Source organism: Neoarius graeffei, chromosome 4 (assembly GCF_027579695.1).
Source record: "Neoarius graeffei isolate fNeoGra1 chromosome 4, fNeoGra1.pri, whole genome shotgun sequence".
NCBI lineage: Eukaryota > Metazoa > Chordata > Actinopteri > Siluriformes > Ariidae > Neoarius > Neoarius graeffei.
In genome coordinates this window covers 18,496,526-18,519,776 of record NC_083572.1, presented here as the reverse complement: position 1 = coordinate 18,519,776, position 23,251 = coordinate 18,496,526, and the positions used below count along the sequence as shown (strand labels likewise).

The 23,251-nt window shown below is 39.8% G+C and overlaps 1 protein-coding gene across 2 annotated transcripts in view; it reads left to right on the top strand.

The window, feature by feature from the left end:
- fmnl2b (formin-like 2b) overlaps positions 1–23,251 on the top strand; it is a 119,280-nt gene that overhangs the window by 60,293 nt on the left and 35,736 nt on the right. For both annotated transcript variants that reach the window (XM_060918972.1, XM_060918973.1), the window contains exons 9-18: positions 1,812–1,905; positions 2,029–2,103; positions 2,186–2,296; positions 3,337–3,486; positions 5,854–5,955; positions 8,875–9,235; positions 9,512–9,691; positions 10,873–10,997; positions 18,297–18,499; positions 19,502–19,736. In XM_060918972.1, coding sequence (XP_060774955.1) covers positions 1,812–1,905; positions 2,029–2,103; positions 2,186–2,296; positions 3,337–3,486; positions 5,854–5,955; positions 8,875–9,235; positions 9,512–9,691; positions 10,873–10,997; positions 18,297–18,499; positions 19,502–19,736 — 1,636 coding nt within the window. The remainder of the gene's footprint in view (positions 1–1,811; positions 1,906–2,028; positions 2,104–2,185; positions 2,297–3,336; positions 3,487–5,853; positions 5,956–8,874; positions 9,236–9,511; positions 9,692–10,872; positions 10,998–18,296; positions 18,500–19,501; positions 19,737–23,251) is intronic.

Below are 23,251 nucleotides of genomic sequence, written 5' to 3'. Positions count from 1 at the left end.
GTGTGATTGGTCAAAGGATATCAGGCACAATTGGCCAAACATTCTGTTGGAGGAAGTAGGATTAGTCAAACTTTCTGCAGGACTGGGCAAGATTGGTCAAACTTTCTGCTGTAGCAGGGTGAGATTGGTCAAACTTTCTGTGGGAATGGCAAGATTGGTCAAAAATTCTACAGGAAAGGCGGGATTGGTCAAACTTTCTGTGGGAATGGCAAGATTGGTCACACTTTCTGTGGGAATGGCGGAATTGGTCAAAATTTCTGCAAGAATGGGTGGGATTAGTCTAGTTTTTGTGAGATTGTGTGGGATTAGTCAAACGTTCTGTATGACTGGGCAGGATTGGTCAAACTTTCTGCTGTAGCAGGGTGAGATTAGACACACTTTCTGCAGAAATAGACAGGATTAGTCAAACCTTCTGTGGGAATGGGTGGAACTGGTCAAAAATTTTGTGGGACTGGGCTGGATCAGTCAAACTTTTTGCTAGAATGGGCGGGATTGGTCAAACTTTCTGCAGGAATGAGTGGGATTAGTCAACTTTTTTGTAGGAATGGGTGGGATTAGACAAACCTTCTGCACGACTGGGCAGGGTTGGTCAAACTTTCTGCTGTAGCAGGGTGAGATTAGTCACACTTTCTGCAGGAATGGGCAGAATTGGTCAAACTTTCTGCGGGAATGGGCGGGATTGGTCAAATTTTCTGCGGGAATGTGCAGGATTGATCAAACTTTCTGCAGGAATTGGCAGGATTAGTCAATTTTTGTGGGAATGGGTGGGATTCAACTTTCTGCAGGACTGGGCATGATTGTTCAAACATTCTGCTGTAGCAGGATGAGATTGGTCAAACTTTCTGTGGGAATGGCTGGATTAGTCAAACTTTTTGTGGGAATGGGTGGGATTGGTCAAACTTTCTGCATGACTGGGCAGGATTGGTCAAACTTTGTGCTGTAGCAGGGTGAGATTAGTCACACTTTCTGTAGGAATGGACATGATCAGTCAAACGTTATATGGGAATGGGCAGGATTAGTCAAACTTTCTGTGGGAATGGGTGGGATTTGTCAAACTATCTGCGGGAATGGGTGGGATGAGTCAGTTGTGTGGGAATTGGTGGGATTAGTCAAACTTTCTGCACGGCTGGGCAGGATTGGTCAAACTTTCTGCTGTAGCAGGGTGAGATTAGTCAAAGCATCTGCAAGAATAGACAGGATTAGTCAAATTTTCTGTGGGAATGGGCTGGACTGATCAAACTTTCTGCTGGAATGGGCAGGATTGGTCAAACTTTCTGCAGGAATGGACAGGATTAGTGAAACTTTCTGCGGGAATGGGTGGGATTGGTTAAACTTTCTGCGGAAATGGGTGGGATTGGTCAAACCTTCTTCATGAGTGGATGGATTGATCAACTTTTGTGCAGGAGCAGGTGGTATTGATCATTCTATCTCAATTGACCAAAGTGTTCACTTATGGCCTCTTTCTCTGAATGAAGTTGAAGTTCTGAGTAGTTGCATATCATAAGCATGCTGATCGAATCAGACCAATGACTCTTTGTACCATGAATTAGCTCACCACGCCTTTGGATTGAATGATCACCTTACTACACAAAACTATTATCGGTGGATCCCATTGTGGGCAGTGCAGCAAACATCTGAGTTTAAACTGATAAGGACATCTGACTTTCAGGACTGTTGCTAGGCAGATTGGATGGGCTCAGTTCACTGTGATGTATAGTACATGCTGTAGTTTCTTCTCCAGCATGGTTTATGATACCTGATAGGGACAGGAGCTAAGTATTTCTGGTTTGTTTGTGTCATGTACTGGCTAGGACCAAAGCTTTGGTTCTGGAGCTGCTGGCTGCTGTGTGTCTCGTGAGAGGAGGGCATGAAATCATCCTGGCTGCTTTCGACCATTTCAAAGAGGTGCTTGAGCTATTCCTTTTTAACTCCACTTATTAATGTAGCAACCTTTGTATAAGCTTTTGTGTTCATGATTTGCAGCTAATGATGCTTTTGTTTGATCTAAGCTCACTTTTGGTGTTTTAGGTCTGTTCAGAGTCCCAGCGGTTTGAGAAGCTAATGGAGGATTTTAAAAATGAAGACAACAATATTGATTTCATGGTGGGTTAATGTAATGCACTCTCGTCCTAATGGTTTTCTGTATGCATTTGCACCACTAATGATCTGCGCCACTGCTCCATAGGTGGCATGCATGCAGTTCATCAACATCGTGGTGCACTCTGTAGAAGACATGAATTTTCGAGTTCACCTTCAGTACGACTTCACCAAGCTTGCACTGGATGATTATCTGGAAGTAAGACACTTTTAGTCGTTCTAAATTAAAACTAATTTTTTTATACCCCGCTCTGAAGGAGAGGTGGTATACTGGTTTACCTCTGTCCATCCATATCTCCATCCGTCCGAAACACCCTTTTTTCTCAGCAACCACAAATCGTAGCCACTTGGTACCAAACTTCAGGTTGGGGTTTTATATCATGTATACTATTTTCAGGTCTGTCATACATCGACTTCCTGTTTACCGACTGAGTGTATTTATGAAACATACTGTATATCGTGGATTTGCAACATTTTCATAACACTTTTCTCAGCAACTACAAATCACAACTGCTTGATATTTGGTACAAAGCTTCAGCTTGGGGTTTTATACCATGTATACCATTTTCATGTCTGTCGCACATCAACTTCCTGTTTACCGACTGAATGTATTTATGAAACATATATCGTGGATTTACAACATTTTTGTAACACTTTTCTCAGCAACTACAAATCACAACTGCTTGATATTTGGTACCAAGCTTCAGCTTGGGGTTCTATACTGTGTATACCATTTCTAGGTCTGTCGCACATCGACTTCCTGTTTACCAACTGAATGTATTTACGAAGCATATAGTGTGGATTTTGATGCTATTTCAAGAAGAAAAATGCTATTTCAAAATTACAGTTTACCAGGATGCTATTTGAAATCCCTGGGGAGAACGCTGCTCTTTACTTACTTGTTTCAGGGTTAATTATTTGTTGACGTCAACATTCATAATAAGTGTCCTATTCCTTCGATTGCTTGCATTCTGATAGAAGCAAGAGCTGGGGGATACGTAAGTGAGCAGTAGCTCACAGTTGATCTTGTGTCATCTAACAAAGAGCATATATCATATCCCCCTGTTTGGCAAAAATAAGCAGGTAATGAAAGAAAGTCAGAGCATAATGCACCAAAGTCAATAAAAACAATATTTTACTTAGCCAGTTGTGATCTTGGAAAAAAAAATATATATCTAGCTTCAACATAAACACATTCATAAACTCATACTCATTTCACTTTTCTGTGTGTGTGTGTAGAGACTGAAGCACACAGAGAGTGATAAGCTGCAGGTACAGATCCAGGCATACCTAGATAACCTGTTCGACGTGGGCACGCTGTTGGAGGATGCCGAGACCAAAAATGCAGCCCTGGAACGTGTGGAGGAGCTGGAAGAGAGTCTGTCACATGTATGTAAAGTAGATCTAATCTTCACACCTTCTTCACCTCTATTTTAATACAATATGTACAGCAAAAATACAATATACAACATGTACCTGCACTAGACCACTGAACTACAGTTAGGTCCATAAATATTTGGACAGAGACAACATTTTTCTAATTTTGGTCCTGTACATTACTACAATGAATTTTGAACAAAACAATTCAGATGCAGTTGAAGTTCAGACTTTCAGCTTTAATTCAGTGGGTTGAACAAAATGATTGCATAAAAATGTGAGGAACTAAAGCATTTTTTAAACACAATCCCTTCATTTCAGGGGCTCAAAAGTAATTGGACAAATTAAATAACTGTAAATAAAATGTTCATTTCTAATACTTGGTTGAAAACCCTTTGTTGGCAATGACTGCCTGAAGTCTTGAACTCATGGACATCACCAGACGCTGTGTTTCCTCCTTTTAATGCTCTGCCAGGCCTTTACTGCAGCGGTTTTCAGTTGCTGTTTGTTTGTGGGCCTTTCTGTCTGAAGTTTAGGCTTTAACAAGTGAAATGAATGCTCAATTGGGTTGAGATCAGGTGACTGACTTGGCCATTCAAGAATATTCCACTTCTTTGCTTTAATAAACTCCTGGGTTGCTTTGGCTTTATGTTTTGGGTCATTGTCCATCTGTATTATGAAACGCCGACCGATCGGTTTGGCTGGATTTGAGCACACAGTATGTCTCTGAATACCTCAGAATTCATCCGGCTGCTTCTGTCCTGTGTCACATCATCAATAAACACTAGTGACCCAGTGCCACTGGCAGCCATGCATGCCCAAGCCATCACACTGTCTCCGCCGTGTTTTACAGATGATGTGGTATGCTTTGGATCATGAGCTGTACCAAGCCTTCGCCATACTTTTTTCTTTCCATCATTCTGGTCGAGGTTGATCTTGGTTTCATCTGTCCAAAGAATGTTCTTCCAGAACTGTGCTGGCTTTTTTAGATGTTTTTTAGCAAAGTCCAATCTAGTCTTTTTATTCTTGAGGCTTATGAGTGGCTTGCACCGTGCAGTGAACCCTCTGTATTTATTTTCATACAGTCTTCTCTTTATGGTAGATTTGGATATTGATATGCCTACCTCCTGGAGAGTGTTGTTCACTTGGTTGGCTGTTGTGAAGGGGTTTCTCTTCACCATGGAAATTATTCTGCGATCATCCACCACTGTTGTCTTCTGTGGGCGTCCAGGTCTTTCTTTCTTTCTTTCTTTCTTTCTTTCTTTCTTTCTTTCTTTCTTTCTTTCTTTCTTTCTTTCTTTCTTTCTCAGGATGTACCAAACTGTAGATTTTGCCACTCCTAATATTGTAGCAATTTCTCGGATGGTTTTTTTCTGTTTTCGCAGCTTAAGGATGGCTTGTTTCACCTGCATGGACAGCTCCTTTGACCGCATGTTTTCTTCACAGCAAAATCTTCCAAATGCAAGCACCACACCTCAAATCAACTCCAGGCCTTTTATCTGCTTAATTGAGAATAACATAACGAAGGAATTGCCCACACCTGCCCATGAAATAGCCTTTGAGTCAATTGTCCAATTACTTTTGGTCCCTTTAAAAACAGGGTGGCACATGTTAAGGAGCTGAAACTCCTAAACCCTTCATCCAATTTTAATGTGGATACCCTCAAATGAAAGCTGAAAGTCTGGACTTGATGTCCATGTTCATTATATAATTATAACTTGAATATGTTTCAGTAAACAGGTAAAAAAAACAAAATTTGTGTCAGTGTCCAAATATATATGGACCTAACTGTATAACCGGCTGCACGACTCTCCAGTCTGGGATAGAAAGAAATCAGCCCAAGCCTTGCTTCTTCATATCATCGTGTGTATTTTTCTTACAATCATGAACGGTGCTGTTTCTTTTGGTTCCACAAAAATATTTCATATAAATATATCTTTTAAACATTTATTAACAGGAAATATTGTGATGTGGATGCCAAAATGAAACTTGGTATTCATGTAGGCCAATCCAACTATGTAGTGCAATCCAAAAACACATGAAATCTAAATGAGTGTATGAGTATGCTATATCAGTAAGTGTTGGAACATTGTAGATAATAAGTACAGTCTTTTACATTTTAGCAAGTCTGTTAAATGTGACTATCTTCTAACAGTCAAATGCATTGCTTTAATATTCACGATACTAATAGGGTACATAAGTGAAAGATGAATTGTCTGATTAGGAAATGACATTAAATGGGTAGATCAGTACATTAGCCAATAATATTAATGTATTTTTTATCTGTAGTTGAAATCTCAGACTTCTTGGCAGCTTTGAGAATAGTGTTGAACTGTTACGGAATTAACCCTGTTATCGCTATTTGTTTTCAATTTCTAGATGACAGATAAGCTGCTGGACACGGAGAATGAGGCCATGTCTAAGATCGTGGAGCTGGAAAAGCAGTTAATGCAGAAGAACAAGGAGCTGGACTCCCTACGGGTGAGGGCTAAAGGAAATTTTTAAAACCCACACCAAATAAACTAACTATGGATTGCTTCATATATTCAGAAAATTCATCCTGCAATGGCTGACTTTTATATACATATAGTAATTACCATCAAGTCTAATGTCTGTGAATGTTCTGAGCTGGGGAAATCACTATTATTTTGAACCTTTGTTTTCCCATTCAGGACTCGTCAGTTTACTAGAAGTGGAACATAACCAAAAATGCTTTGCCTCAATAGCACTAATGATGTTGATTTTTTTAATAGTTTATATTACAGTTCAGATTTCACCTAACACAAGCAAAGTGATATAAAGGTGATAAACATGATTATTCTGTCCACATTCACTGGATATGAGCAATTGTGCGCTCTGATTGGCTACTCTACTACTAGGCTATCAGCTCATATACCATGAGTAGAGGAAAACAAAATGGCGGAACGTTTTGCTGAACCAACCGAGGACGAAATAAAAACTGTACTCGAAAACAAAACCTCCAAAAATACAAAAAAGTAACAAAATATAGAATGAATGTATTTGATGGTTAGAATATACCTTTTTTATTTTTCAAGAATTATTGTTATAGCATTTTTCACAAATTGCTACTGTCATTTCACTGGCTTGTTAAGCGGAAATTATTTTGTTGGACATTTTGTGTAAAGTTTTTATTTATCGAATTTGCAAAAAATAAAAATAAAACTGCTCTGTTTCTCAAACTCCATAGAATGTGGATAGAACAAAACAGTTATTCCACTCAATCTCATCAGTGCTACATGCCTCGTTGGCTCTTAGCTCATGTACGACTCGGTTTTGTGGAATAATTGCAGGCTTGTAGTACTCGAGTCCAACTCGTACCCTAATTTTAAGGACTCGTGATTCGACTTGGACTCGGACTCGTGCATTAACTGCATTCGGACTTGTAAATTGGAGACGAGGACTCTGATTTTTTTCTTTATTTTTTTGTAACATGCCATAATAATTTGGCATATGTATATCTACATTAATTTTTGTACTAATTTTGTGTAAGAGTGTCACACCTGCGCGCCTTGGCGTGTGCTTCAGACAGACTCTCAGGCGCACTCTAGACAGCGCGTGCCAAGCAGACTCTCGCACACGTCGTAAATGACTCACACCTGCATAGGATTAAGGCCCAATCAGCGCACTGATGTAAAGACTGTGAAAACACACTTACTTTGCAAAGTATTGAGTTGAGTTGTTAACACGTTACAGAGCCTTATTTTCTTGTTTGATTTCCTGAGCCCTGATTCTCTGTTTCTCGTCTTTGATTCTGCAGAGTCTACGATAGCCTGTTTGTGCCTCGCTCGACCTATTGCCTGTTTCACTGTTTTACGATTTTGCCTACCGTTCTGGATTGTTTACCTGTCTTCACTTGTATTAATAAACACACCTTCTGCACTTAAATCCGTCTCACAACCATCCCTGACAGAATACTTCGCACTCCCTGATAAAGAGAATGCGCATTCACCTGTTCATACGTCATGTTCAGGAACAAACTCGTTAATGGTGCTGAAACAGCCACCGTCAAATGGTGCGGTTGGAGTCTTGTTCTCGGACTCGACTCGGCTCAATAGTGGACTCGACTCGATTTTTTTTTTTTTAATGACTTGGACTTGACTCAGACTTGAACACTGGGAATTCGAGACTGGACTCAGACTTGAGGTTTAGTGACTCGACTACAACACTGAATAATTGTTAAAGGGGATCTGAAATCATTTTTAAACTGGTTTTATTTCTTAATTAACGTGTTATTCAATTACGTTTTCGGTTTTATTAACCTTATATCGTGACTTGTATTGGCATATTATATTACACTTATCGGCTTTTACGGTTTTTAGCCATGTTGAATGTAGTTCGTATGGTCCACGGCAGGCGTCGCTTATCCGCGTGATCTTCACAAGACTTGTGTGAGACTTCAAACATGACGTGTCAGCGCCGGCATTTTGAAAACTGTTGACACAGCGGCCAGATCGCCATATCATTCCAATTTAGATTAATTTTGAGATTTGCCAGCTTCATCAGTGATTATTCCATATGAATTTGAACCAACGTGGAGTAGAGAAGAGTTGGAAAGATGACAGGATAAGAACTAGTCCGTCGCGCTGGTATTTACGTCATTACTGTCACACAATTAAAACGTGCCAGATCAGGCGGCTGGTGGGTTTTCAAAATAATAAATGCTTGCATGTATTTTTGTGATAAGCGCATTTCCCACATAATCCTCACTAAGGTTTCGGACAGCACTACAAAATGGCGTCCCCACTATATAGTGCCCTATATAGTGAGTAGGGAGCGATTTCAGACACAGGGAAAACTTCCGGCTTGATTACACCAGCATTCAAGGGAGGGTGCGCGTGTCTTTTGACAACATTGGCAGATGTTGGTCACTTTGATTTCCACTGTAAGTTTTACTTCTGTCCTATGAAGTCTCGCACAGGTCTCAGCGAATCTCGTTTACGGCCATTTTGCTTTGACATATGGACTGATATATTACATACCATATTTCAAACACTCATAACTTGCTATAGCAGTGACAAAATAGCTGTCAGAAATTTTATAAAATGAGATAAATAGAATTTTGATAATAAAAAATTTGCCTTCAGTTCTCCTTTAAATGTTATTTAGGAATATGAAATAAAACTCTGATTTTACTTATTGTTTCATTCTCTCACTTTCTTACACACATCCGTCATCAGGAGAATGTGACGTGGTTGTGTTATGATATTTCCATAAAGTTTGCTAATAATTGAGAGAAAGTGAAAGTATGTTTTGAAATCAGGCTTGTATCAGATGGGCAGAACTTGAGTGTTTACCCAAGCTTTGAATCTCATCCATTTTTTTTGTAGGATGAATAAATAGATTGTTTTTTGTTGTTGTTGTTGTTGTTTTGTGATGCAGGCTGTGTACAGAGACGCCAGCTCGCAGGTACACTCACTCCGGCGTATGGTGCGTGAGAAGGACGAAGCCATCCAGAAGCAGACCAGGCTGGAGAAGAAGATTCACGAGCTTGAGCGGCGTGGTAGTCTGCAGATCCAGGTGAGGGGAGAGGGAGATGGTGAGGGAGAAACGTCCCCTCTGCCCTCTCCTCCTCAGCCCATGCCTCTCTCACCATGCCCTGACGCCATGGTCCAGGCTGGTGCAGCTACCAGCAGCTCATATGCCTCTACTTCACAAACTGGAACCCTGAGGAAGATGGCCACTCCTCCTCCACCCCCACCGCCGCCTCCTCCACCACCACCACCCATACCTGACTCCTCCTGTGAGCAAAACATATCAGCTAGATTTTTTTTTTTACCCTTTATGTTCTATTTGAAACCAAAAAAAGTAAAACAATATACACTGTACCACATTTAGTTTATTTTTATAGAACACTAACAAAATGGAGCTTGCCTGCGACCCTGTAGAAGGATAAAGCGGCTAGAGATAATGAGATGAGATGAGACTAAAAAAATGGATTTACAATGTTTTATTAGCTATCAATTAAATGTATGTAGTCTGGTTTTGTAAATAATATATTCTTTGCTCTGTCATGCAGTACCTAACGGACCATCAGCTGTTACTGCCCCTCCTCCTCCACCTCCGCCCCCTCCTCCACCCCCTCCTCTTGGGCGGACCATGGAGATGTCTACACCATTACCCCCGCCTCCTCCCCCTGTAGCCCCTCCCCTCCCTGGATGTGGCACACCCACAGTCATATTCAACTCTGGCCTAACAGGTATGTACTGTCAGTGTATATATCTGTATGTATATGTGAAGTCTATGTATTTGTGTCTTTGAGGCTGGAAATGGCCAAGCTATTTATTTCTCTTTGTGCTGAATTAATTTATTCAATCCTTAGCAAATTTATTTCCTTTCACTATTTTCATTGCCAGTTTCTGTTTTTTGCTTGCTTGAATTACCTGTTTGTTTTACTCTCTAAACTTTTCTGCTTTTATCTACTTTTCTTTTTCTTCCTGCCCTCAAAGATGGACCAATCAAGCTCTTCTGTAGGTTTCCTCTGTTTTGGTGATCTCTGTTGTGTGGCCATAAATTATTAATTGGCATGATCTGACTTGTGTTTTGTTTTGGTTTTTTTTGTTTTTTTCTCTTTATTTTTGTTTGAGTATTTAAAATCCTGCTTTGGGTCATGTTCATTACACTTACTGTAAAGGAGAACTGAAGGCAGATTTTTTATTTTCAAAATTCTATTTATCTAATTTTATTAAATATAGGAGTGCATTTTTGATAGCTATTTTGTCACTGCTATAGCAAGTTATGAGTGTTTGAAATATGCTATGTAATATATCAGTCCATATGTCAAAGCAATGGCCGTAAACGAGATTCGTTGAGACCTGTGCGAGACTTCGTAGGACGGAAGTAAAACGTACAGCGGAAATCAAAGTGACCAACATCTGCCAACGTTGTCAAAAGACACGCGCGCCCTCTTTCGATTGCTGATGTAATCAAGCTGGAAGTTTTGTTTGTTTTGATAGCAATCAGGAAAGTTTGAAAAAAGTAGGCAGTAATCGTCATTTAAACTCGTTTTTGTGCAATATTTAGTTTGGAAAACAGTTTTCGAAATGGCGGCACTGACACCTGGCTGACGCGTCACGTTTCTAAGTCTCGCGAAGATCGTGCAGATAAGTGACGCCTGCCGTGGACCAAACGAACTAAATTCAACATGGCTAAAAACCGAATAGGCCGATAAGTATAATATTTAATTGCAATTAGTTGCTAATACGAGTCACGATATAAGGTTACTAAAACCGAAACGTAATTGAATAACACGTTAATTAAGAAACAAAGCAAGTTTAAAAATGACTTCAGTTCTCCTTTAGAAATAGAAAACAATAGGTTAATTGAATTATTGAAGTAAAACTATTTGATGGTCACATCTGGATCTTTTTCCTATTTCAGCGGTGAAGATTAAAAAGCCAATCAAGACCAAGTTCCGGATGCCGGTCTTTAACTGGGTTGCTCTGAAACCTAATCAGATCAATGGCACAGTCTTTAATGAGATTGATGATGAAAGGATTCTGGAGGTAATAAGTCATCTGGGATTTTTACCTTCCTCTCACAACCATACCAACATGCACAGAAGTGCTTAAATATTATTATTATTACAACATCATTGCCATGTCAGCCTAAACCTAAAGTATCATACTACAGGGGTAGACAAATGATAAATAAATTCATTAGCTAGCTCACAGGACAAGTGAAAGCTAAATTGCTGTCTGGTCAGATTTTGGTTTCCGAGAAACGTTCATGTTGAAAAAATAGCTAAAGTAGATCAATTCTATAAATTCCTTTAGAGAGAACAACTCATCCATAGTCACTAGTGTCTGAATTAACACACTGGCCCTCATTTTTTACCCCCCGCTGAAATGAAGTTTGGTGGGGGATATAGAAACGGGTTCCGTCCGTCCATTCCATGACGTTTTCGTTTCCGGGCCATATTTTTTAAAACTACTGAAGATATCTTCATGAAACTTTGTATACATATCAAGCAACATGTAAACTGGTGCCTTTTGCTATTTTGGATTTTTGAAAAAATATATATTTTTCTAATTTTTACATAAAAAATAGATTTTGACTTAGTTTCTAAGAGCAATGTTTGTTTCCGGAGCATATATCCAAAACTATTCATGATACATATTTGAAACTTGGTATACGTGTTAACAAGGTGATGTAGATGTGCCTTTTCATACTAAGAAATTTGAAAATTTTTAATTTTTCATGTTTCCATGGAAACAATTTCAGACTTAGTCTCTCAGGTTAGTCTTAGGAGTATGTTTTGTTTCCAGAGCAGAACTTGAAAACTATGAGTGGTATGGCCTTGAAAGTTGGTATATGTGTTGATTAAGTAATGTATATGTGCCTTTTGATACTAAGAACTGTGAAATTTTTTAATTTTTAGCTCACTTGGACCAAAGGTCCGGTGGGCTTATGCCATGGGCTGCTGAGGTCAGTGTAAGGAGGTAGGGTTGGTTTCCTGCAGCAGAACTTGAAAAATGTGACAAATAATATCTTGAAGCTTGGTATATAGTTGGTATATAGGGTGGGAGGTATAGATGACTCTGTCTTCTTGTTAATATAGCATAGAAACCAGTGCAGATCAGAGTGTAGAAATCATCATACAACAGGGTTCGTGTGTGATTCATGAAACGTTCATATCTCGCCAGTCACAGCGTAAGAATGATTGGATGTTTAAAGGAGATACGCAGAGCCTTTATTTTTTCATAAATTTCTGAGTGGATAGTATCTCCATCCTTGACTCTTGTATGCTGCATAAATGGGAATAAAAATATATATATTTTTGAGAGTTAAAATCGACCGCAAAGTTGGCATTCAAGTTGCCCCGCTGAGCCAGCCAGCCCTGACCGCATGACATCACAGCAGGAACCGGTTTTAAGGCCGAGACCTTTTACAGCTATAGACCAAAGTCATATAAATAAAAATTTACGGTGAAAGTAAGAAATACCGTTACTGACTTGCTCAACTAAGACTGATTTGACTTCATTGATTGTGGGTTGACTCTCATTAAAACAGGATAGGTGTTATAACTTGTGCAACATACATGTACGTGCATGCATTTGCACTGATAAAACGTAAAAGGCTAATTAAATAATCAGATTAACTGAGACAATCACATTCTGAAGCAAATTAAATAATCTTATACTGGTAACTTAAACACACAATACAAGTTACATATATTAATCTAAATGCAGGTAAACAACGTGCTTTTGTTTTTTATCCAAATGAGAGTCAGAGCTTACCCGTCTGTGTTCTCGCTTCTTGAAGGCCGATTGTTTTTAAAACAATCTGACTTTCAGTTGTTTGTTCAGTTCTTCGTTCATTCACTTCTTCCACATAAGGGCGAGATGGCAGCACTATCCAGTTTAGAAATAAGATGGCTGCTCCACTCATTCACTTTTCTTCATACTGAGTACTCCGCCATTACTGCTCGGCTCAGGCAATTACTAAAACCCAGGACGGAGCGGGATGTCACCGATTTTAGCAACAACTGCAGGGAGGTCACTGCCCGAGCGATATGTCCCATCCCGTTCCGTCCCAGGTTTTAACAACAACCCTCGGCTCACTCCGGGAGGACTGGTGCAACTGAACTCACTTTCCTTTTAAAAAAATAAAATAAATACTTTCCTTTTCTTGTAGTTTTATTTAATTGTTGGTACTGCACCCTCTTTCAATACGGGCTTATAGCCAATGCTCCTCAACAGATCAGAGGTCTCGTACGAATCTTCAGTAAAATGTGCAGAGCAGAGGAGAGACCACTTCATAGCCGTCCAACGTGCCCGTGAACTTCTCACAAAATGTGTCCAAATCTTTGCAGTTCAAACATTCTTGGACCATGAATGCAACGTAAATCCAGCTTCTGTCATGTTGCTGCACTGGCCAAAAACACATCTACGTGGCATGGTGATAAATTAGCTCAAAATAGAGGATCGGAGTTGCAGTCAGCTCTGTGTTTTAGTATAGTGGAAATGGCGATGAGACCGATAGACTTCCTACTGTGATGTTACGGACATCAAGGTCATTCACTCAGACCGCTATCTACATAAATCACTTTAATCATAAAAATTACTATATTAGATTTATTATTAATGCTTAAAACTATTCCTATGCCATTCTTGAGGTCTCAAGGTATTTATAAACAAAAGTGAGGCCATGGCTCTGCGTATATACTTTAAAATGTGGTGGCTGAAAACCTTCGTCATTTAAATATCAGGTTCCTAAATATTCTCAGTTTAGAGGCCACGCTCCTTGACTTTATGATATGGAAAGGCATAATACAGCCAAGGAACTGAGAAACTTCTCCGCCCTCATAATAGAAGCTCTAACATTGCAAGTACAGTTGAATGAATTATTTCTATTTGGCAGCCTGAAAAGTAGCATTGTGGGAAGTCAGGAAAATGCAGTATGGAAAGAAATCATTGCTGCAGTCAACAATGTTGCCAATGACAATCAAAATCCAGCTGTTTTAATATTTAATTTATACATCAATGATATGTGTAGCCTATATACTGTATATAATAATAATTATATAATAATTACTTACAAAGCTAATTCCAAAAAAAGTTGGGATGCTGTGTAAACTGTAAATAAAAGCAGAATGTGATCATTTGCAAATCATGGAAACCCTATATTTTATTGAAAATAGCACAAAGACAACATATCAAATGTTGAAACTGAGAAATTTTATTGTTTTTTGAAAAATATATGCTAATTTTGAATTTGATGACAGTAACACGTTTCAAAAAAGTTGGGACAGGGGTATGTTTACCACTGTGTTGCATCACCTCTACTTTTAACAACACTCTGTAAACGTTTGGGAACTGAGGAAACCAATTGCTGTAGTTTTGAAAGAGAAATGTTGTCCCATTCTTGCCTGATATACAATTTCAGTTGCTCAACAGTTTGGGGTCTCCTTTGTTGTATTTTGCACTTCCTAATGCATCAAATGTTTTAAATAGGAGACAGGTCTGGACTGCAGGCAGGCCAGTTTAGCACCCAGACTCTTACTATGGAGCCATGCAGTTTTAATATGTGTAGAAAGCGGTTTGGCATTGTCTTGCTGAAAGAAGGAAGGCCTTCCCTGAAAAAGATTTTGTCTGGATGGCAGCATATTGCTCTGAAACATGTATATATCATTCAACATTAATGATGCCTTCCTAGATGTACAAGCTACCCATGTCATGTGCACTAATGCACCCTCATACCATCACAGATGCTGGCTTTTGAACTGCGCACTGATAACAAGCCGGATGGTCCCTATCCTCTTTAGCCTGGAGGACATGGCGTCCATGATTTCTAAAAGGAATTTCTACTTTTGATTCGTCAGACCTCGGGACAATTTTTCACTTCGCCTCAGTTCATCGTAAAAGAGCTCAGGCCAAGAGAAGGTGGTGGTGTTTCTGGATATTGTTTATATCTGGTTTTAACTTGCATTTGTGGATGCAGTAATGAACTGTTTTCACAGACTATGGTTTTCTGAAGTGTTCCTGCACCCATGCAGTGATTTCCACTACAGACACGTGTCTGCTTTTAATGCAGTATCACGTGAGGGCCTGAAGATCACAGGCATCCAGTGTCAATTTTCAGCCTTGTCTCTTGCATACAGAGATTTCTCCAGATTCTCTGAATCTTTTAATGATATTACCAACCATAGATGATGTGATCCACAAATTCTTTGCAAGTTTACATTGAGGAACATTATTCTTAAATTGTTGCACTGTTTTCCCATGCAGTCTTTCACAGAGCGGTGAACCCCTCCCCATCTTTACTTCTGAGAGACTCCGCCTCTCTGAGATGCTCTTTTTATACCCAACCATGTTACTGACCTGTTGCCAATTAACCACATTAGTTGTTGTTTTTTTAGCATTACACAACTTTTTCAGTCTTTTGTTGCCCCGGTCCCAACTTTTTTTAAATGTGTTGCAGACATCAAATTGAAAATGATCATGTATTTAAAAAAAAACAACAATAAAATTTCTCAGTTTCAATATTTGATATGCTGTCTTTGTACTACTGTATTTTCAATGAAATATAGGGTTTTCATGATTTGCAAACCTTTGCATTCTGTTTTTATTTAGTTTACACAGCGTCCCAACTTTTTTGGAATTGGGGTTGTATATGACAAATCTTTACATGTAGATTAGGTGAGGAAAAAATGGTCAGATCTTGGACTTCCCACTAAAAATGACACGCGCATCATTTTAATGATGTTTCAGATCAGTCAGAGCCAGGCACCAGTGGTATTCAGCCTTTGGCTAGACAAACTGGCCTGGAACCACTCAAAATTTTCATGCTACTGTGAGCTGACAGAGAATGCGTGTCCTCCGCTCCCTGTGCTGACACACCACCACCCTGAATGCTTTGGGAGACAAAAGCAACTTAATAAGCCACTCATTACACTCCATAAAAAAAACCCCTGCGCTCCTGAAAAACCCTCTCGCATCTTACAGACACACTGAGGTCTTCTAACAGAGCCAGATGTGCCGTTGCTGATATTTGATGACTGGCAAAGCTCTTGTTTAAATAAAAGACTAAATAAGCATCAAACCTATGACATCACAAATCGGCTAGCCTACCCAATGCTTTTAATTGCTTAATTTTATTATTGTTTGTAATTTTGTCACTAGTAGCAAATCATCATTCCTCATCACTCATTCATCTCAGAATGAAAGATAAATTAATCTCATCTCATTGTCTCTAGCCGCTTTATCCTGTTCTACAGGGTCGCGGGCAAGCTGGAGTCTATCCCAGTTGACTACGGGTGAGAGGCGGGGGACACCCTGGACAAGTCGCTAGGTCATCACAGGGCTGACACATAGACACAGACAACCATTCACACTCACATTCACACCTACGGTCAATTTAGAGTCACCAGTTAACCTAACCTGCATGTCTTTGGACTATGAGGGAAACCGGAGCACCCGGAGGAAACCCACGTGGACACGGGGAGAACATGCAAACTCCACACAGAAAGGCCCTCGCCGGCCACGGGGCTCGAACCCGGACCTTCTTGCTGTGAGGCGACAGTGCTAACCACTACACCACCGTGCCGCCCAGAGAAATTAATATTATGCCAAAAAACTGTTAACACCGTTAATTGCAAACAATTTTAATATTTATCTTAGGGATACTGTATATGATATGTTTTGGTAGAGCTGTAAATGACAAAATGATGATGAAATCATGAAAGAGTGCATCCTAAGTGAGAAATTTGCTAAATCTTCCAGTAAAGCATCTGAGGCATTGAAGCTCATTTGCTACCATTGACATACACTATGAAGTGTATCAGTCAGGGGTCAAATTAGTCTCCTTATATGTAAATTTACACAAGGCATTTAATGGCATTCAGGAACTGTCATATGATACAAACTAACTAGATTTCTTGTGTAAATGTTCCTGCAAAAAATGATGAATAAATTCTCGCATTTTCTTCTCTTATTGTGCTTAACCATGAGATGACTGTATGTTGTACTCATAGGAGTTTTGTTAATGTTTCCAAATAACTGTGTGTTCCCAATTCTGAAAAGATGTTGTCTGTGAACATTATTTAAATGTATACTGCCTTTCAGATTTTTCAATTTTAGGTCATAAAAAGAATTTTCCCTGACACCCAATTATTTTTTGTTTAGTGGACCGAAAGCTACTGAATTTGAATCACAGACTTCCAATTTTATTAGTTTTTTTATCCCCCACTCTCCGAAAGGTTCGAAGGGGGAATATGTCGTAGCAATTTCCATCCGTCCCTCCCGGGAAGGATGCTCACCTTCTGAAATCAACTCCTCTCACAGTTTCTGGAGGAATTTCACGAAACTTGGCAAAAGGCATTGTTATATGTTGGTACTACGCATATTGTAATTTTGTTCAATTTGGTCACATTTTACCAGAGTTGTGCCCCTTGATTAACAGCCTTGTACTTTCACAATTTCATGAAGGTGTGTTTGCCTTCTGACATCAACTCCTCTCACAATTTTTGAACGAATTTCTCAAAGTTTGGCAAAAGGCCTTGTTATATGATGGTAATACGCATATTGCGATTTAATTTCGTTTGTGAAAATTTTACCAGAGTTTTGACTCCTGATTAAATAACTTGTACTTTGACAATTTCATGAGGGTGTACGTTCTTCTGAAAGCAGCTCCTCTCACAATTTGTGGAGGAATTTCACCAAACTTGGCAAAAGGCGTTGTTATATGACAGTTATACGCGTATTGAAATTTCGGTTAATTTGGGCAAATTTTACCAGAGTTATGCCCTTGATTATTGACAAACTTGGACTTTGGCAATTTCATCAAGGTGTGCTTGCTTTCTGAAATCAACTTCCCTCACAATTTTTATCCCCCACTGGGCGAAAGGCCCGAAGGGGGATTATATCGTGGCGATGTCCGTCCGTCCATCCATCCATCCATCCATCCATCCCAGGAAGGGTACTCACCTTCTGAAATCAACTCCTCTCACAATTTTTGGAGGAATTTCACGAAACTTGACAGGATTCTTTGTTATATATTGGTAATATGCATATTGCAATTTCATTCAATTCAGTCACATTTTACCAGAGTTACGGCCTAGTTGTCAGTGGGGAATATTGTGCTCTCTTGTCAATAATGATGCATAAGTTACATGCACAAGTTACAATCCATTTATATAGCTATATATTCAGTGTCATTGAGCAGAGTTTATTCAAAACACTGATGACTGTTAGCCTACTGAGCCTACTTATCCACCAGGCATCCCTTAATACAATACGAATAGCCCATATAGGCAGAATTGTATTATATGTGATCTGTCATGCATCCATGTGTGTAATTGGCAGGACCTGAATGTGGATGAGTTTGAGGAAATGTTTAAGACCAAAGCCCAGGGTCCTTCGGTGGATATGACCTTGAGCAAGCAGAAGGCTCCGCAGAAAGGCCCGAGTAAAGTGTCACTACTGGAAGCCAACAGGGCCAAGAACCTGGCCATCACCCTGCGCAAAGCAGGAAAGAGTCCTGAGGAGATCTGCAAAGCAATTCAGTCGTGCGTATACATTACATTACATTTCATTTCAGGCATTTAGCAGACGCTCTTATCCAGAGCAATGTACAACAGGTGCAAAAGTCAGGTACATGAAGTGCTGAACTTCTAGACAAGAAAGTTCTAGTGCCAACTGAACAAGTAACAGAATAACACTTCTTAGTGTAATATTCTTTTGAAGTATCAATACTCAAACAGCCAAAGAAACAAATCAACCATATAAAGTATAACTAAAGAGAGAACTCCAACAGCTAACCCCAGGCTAGACAGTACACAGCCTGGGTTGGTCTAGACCAAAACACAGTTACACAGTGGGTAGGAAAACAGAGGAGAGGTGCAGCCTGAAGAGGAGTTTGCGCTTGAAGGTGGTCAGGGAGTTGATAGTTCTGACCTCAACGGGAAGGTCATTCCACCAATGGGGGACCAGGACAGACAGTAGTCTTGAGCAGGCTGGACAGGAGCAGAGAGGAGGGGGCCAGGCGACCAGTAGTAGTGGAGCATAGGGATTTGGTTGGCATGTAAGGGCGGATCAGACTCTGGAGGTACGCTGGCCCTAACCCCTTGACAGCCTGGTAAGCTAGCACCAATGTCTTAAATTTGATGCGAGCTGCAATAGGTAGCCAGTGCAGGTCGGCAAGCAGAGAAGGGTGACATGGGAAGAATGAGTGAGGTTGTAGACCAGGCGAGCTGCAGCATTCTGGATGAGCTGCAGGGGTCTGATGGCAGAAGCTGGAAAGCAGTTCAGTTGTGCGTATACACCTTTGCACTTCTCCATAGGGTGCTGACGAAAGTTGAAATATTTCAAGGATGCAAAATGATAGCAAGGTAATTTTATGTGGAACAGGAATAATATATCAAAATAGCCCGTATAGTAATATGGCTTATCTCACAAAAGTATGTATTTGGATTTGCAGATCAACAGCCAAATGGTTGTTGCTGCAAAATCTTTACATTTTCTTAATATGGTCTGACCATTCCTGTTCCTTCCTGCTCATTGTCTCTCAGGTTTGACCTGCGCACAGTACCTGTGGACTTTGCAGAGTGTCTGATGCGCTTTATGCCCACCGAATCAGAGGTGAAGATGCTGAGGCAGTACGAGAGGGAGCGACGACCCTTGGCGGAACTGACCGACGAGGATCGCTTCATGATGATGTTCAGCAAGATCGAACGGCTGCCTCAGAGGATGACCATCATGGCCTTTATGGGCAACTTTAGCGACAGCCTGCAGATGCTCACACCGGTGAGAAGGATTGGAGTGATAGAGGAAGAAATAAAGGGTGCTAATTATGTTATGCATAGATGGAAAGGGGGGAAAAAGGATGGGGGTGGGGCAGAGGATGAAGTGATAGATTAGAAACAATGATTAAAAATGACCTTGGACATTACGGCAGGAAGTAAAGGACAGGTTGATGGATGGAGGAGAGAAAGTTAAATGGAGGGATACATGGAAAGTGAAATAAGTGCATGATTGTATCAGAGGATGGTTTAGAGAACTTGGGTTACTGTCTGTACAGAGTTTTACATCTTCTTGTGGGTTCCTTCTGGGTTCTCTACTTTCTTCCAACCTCCCAAAAACATGCATTGGCTACTCTAAATAGCAGTGGTGAACCATTACTATTAGAGCTGGGACTTCAGCTCAGCCAAAACTTAGCCAGACACACCAAAAAAGCAACAGGGTAAAGGGTTTTCTAAGGGATTAGTGGCAGGGTGCCCAGTCGCTCCGTTGTGTGTAGTTGTCAATGTTGATTTTAAAAGTTACTAAGTAAATTACATCGGGAAATGTATACTTAAATCTGAGTGAAAAATACTGGAGCGAGTGTGTGTAACCAACTATAACTAGTCAGTTGCTCGAATAGTAACTAAAAGTCTCTGGGTGGCTAATAGATGATGCAGAGGAGGAGAAGAGTTGATCTGTCAACATTTATTCCGGAAAACAACAAATGACAGGACTATCAACACACAGAGACAGTGAAAATAATTCTGGCATCCCTACAACATAATACACCAGTTAGCACCCAGCCAAATGGCTACTCAGATAAACTCTCGGCTTTTTACGACTCTAATTTACATATTTGATTTGATAAACGAATACTGTCAGTGCAGGATTCACATAGCCAGCGTACCCCTTTCCAGACTTCCCAAGCACGATAATGTCCATAGGTGTGTTACATTAATTAATGCCCCATCAGAAACAATAGTGGAACCATTAATGGAACCCAACAAATTAACATATTTTACAATTGAGGGCTTTGGGAAAGTTCACAAAAACCAAAAAAAACACCTTTATTTATATGAAATTGCTACATGTGCATGGAAGAAGAGTCTAGAGACAGAAAACTTAGTTTCCCGGTTTTCCAGAAGGTTACTTCACTGCTGCACTGACTGCGCCGACTCCCGTTGGCCTTTGAGAAGCCCCGGGGGCAATACATTTTGGTTCCTCCCACTATAAATCTGTTATGGGTGGTGAGATGTGGTGAGTAGGATCCAAGAGCAAAACACTGACAAGTAATCCCAATAAATAAAAAGTGGTTTAATAGAAGCAAAAAGCTAACAAATGAAAAATAGCAAAAATAGTCCAGACAGAACTTGGGACAAAAAGCAAGGCAGGCAAGGACAAAAAACGCTAGCACAAAAAACATGAAAAACAGTCCAGACAAAAAACTTGAGACAAAAACATAGCACAACAAACATGAAAAAAGACAAAAACGTAGTGCAAAAAACTGTGACAAGAAACAGGCAAAACAGAGAGCAAAATTCAAGAAGCAATAATGGCACAGAGACAACGTGAAAACCAACAAGACATTCTGGCAAAGTCCCCTTCTGAGAACGGCCTTTTTATACACAGTAGAGCAAACCAGGACGTGAATGCCGGCAAGGTGGAAGTCCCATCCCGGATCCAGATTAGCACTGAACTGGGAGATAATAAATCTCTGGAGTGGAAGTCCGGGGCGGAGCATGACAAAATCAAAATCTGATTGGTTAATTCATCTGTCACTTCTTACATAAACATACACTGCCATGGCCTTCTGTCCCAGCAATGAAGTCCTAACCAATGAGTGAGCCAGCTCTAAAGTCTTCTCAGCCGAGAGACAACAAACAAAAAAAATAGGTATGGGTACATGTGGCTACTGCTTATAAATAAAATTGTTTTCTGATCCCATGTCCATACAGTAAATCTAGCATATATACGATATCAATTATACTCGCCTCTTCTCTTGCAAGCTGTGAGCAGCATCAGGGCTTGTAGTATTTTAGTTACCAATTTTGTTTCCTGTGTTTTGTTCAAAATACAGTGCTGTGAACTAGATCTATTTTCAAAATATTAAGAAAGCACTTGTTCTTGAATTGCCTTAGAAGCATTATTTCATACTAATGAGCACATTTTGTTTCACAAGTGTAGTGTAAAGACTAAAATAAAAACTGAAATAAAAAAATTAAAGCGAATAGCAGAAGTTTGATATCAGCTTCTCAAAATATTTGCCAAAAAGCTCAAAAAACTTACAAAACCTTTCATTTGACCTTTCAGAAGGACCAAACAAAAGCTGGGATAATCAAAAGGTAAATAAACTTAAAATAAACACCACTTACTTGATATCAAATCAGTAGCCTTGGCGAACCATGAGATGAATTTCGTTTATCTTTTTATCTGCCGATTATCTTCCTATACTACGAAGTTATAATGAGGTTTCTCTTATTTCGTTTCTGGTTCTGGTTGGTTCCGAAGTTTATCAAGAAGTAGAACGGGTAATCAAATTTGATCAGGATAAGTGCTGATTGGTTATGAAGTTTCGCTATTGTTACACTCATTTGTACATTCTTACAACACGATGACACAGTGGCTTCGCCACTCGTTCTTGTCTACCTTTGATAACCCGAGATCAACTGTTCATATCGCGAGATCACAATTCGCCGTTCTGGTGATTGTAATGCTTATGTGCATGCTCACGCACAGTGTGCGATTGTTACACTCTATGAGGCAGTAGCCACAAAAATCTCATTGGATAACTCTATTTTAATGTTTTCAGGACAGTAACCCTTTCATTTCTGAAGCAAATTTGATAGAAAATGAGGCCAAATTAGAAGATAATAATTATAATGAAATTATGAAAGAATGAAGGCAATTAAATATAACATTTGAAATGCCAATATGTTTGGGCCTTCTCTGAAGGCCTAGAAGGTCCTGACAGTTCCCCTCTGCTAAATTGCCCCTAGGTGTGAATGCATGTGTGCCTGATTCCCCGACATGAACTAGCATCCTAACTCAAGTATTCTTGTGATAGGCTCCGGATGTACCATATCCCTGACCAGTAAAAAGCGGTTACTGAAGATGAATGAAACTGGAATAATGGTTGATGGAGATAGATGGAAGGTGGAGGGATGCATTGAGAAGATGATGGATAGATTAGATAAAAAGCATTGGTTAGAAATGAATGAAACCATTAATGGATGGGGAAATGCATATTGTTCAAAAATTGGATTTAAATTCATCGAAACGATGAATAAACACCACAATGTACTTTGTAAATCGATGAAGAAATGGATAGCGGGATGGATAGAGGACAGGATGTAGTGTGTGTTAAACAGAGAGATGTGAATAGAGAATGGATAGATGAGTACAGGCACAAATTATATAAAATATAAAATGTGTAAATACAATGATTAAACGCTACACTATAATCTTGTTATGGGTGGTTGGAATGATGGATACAGTTACACGTGGAGGGATGAATGGAGAGTGGAATAGAAAGAATGTAT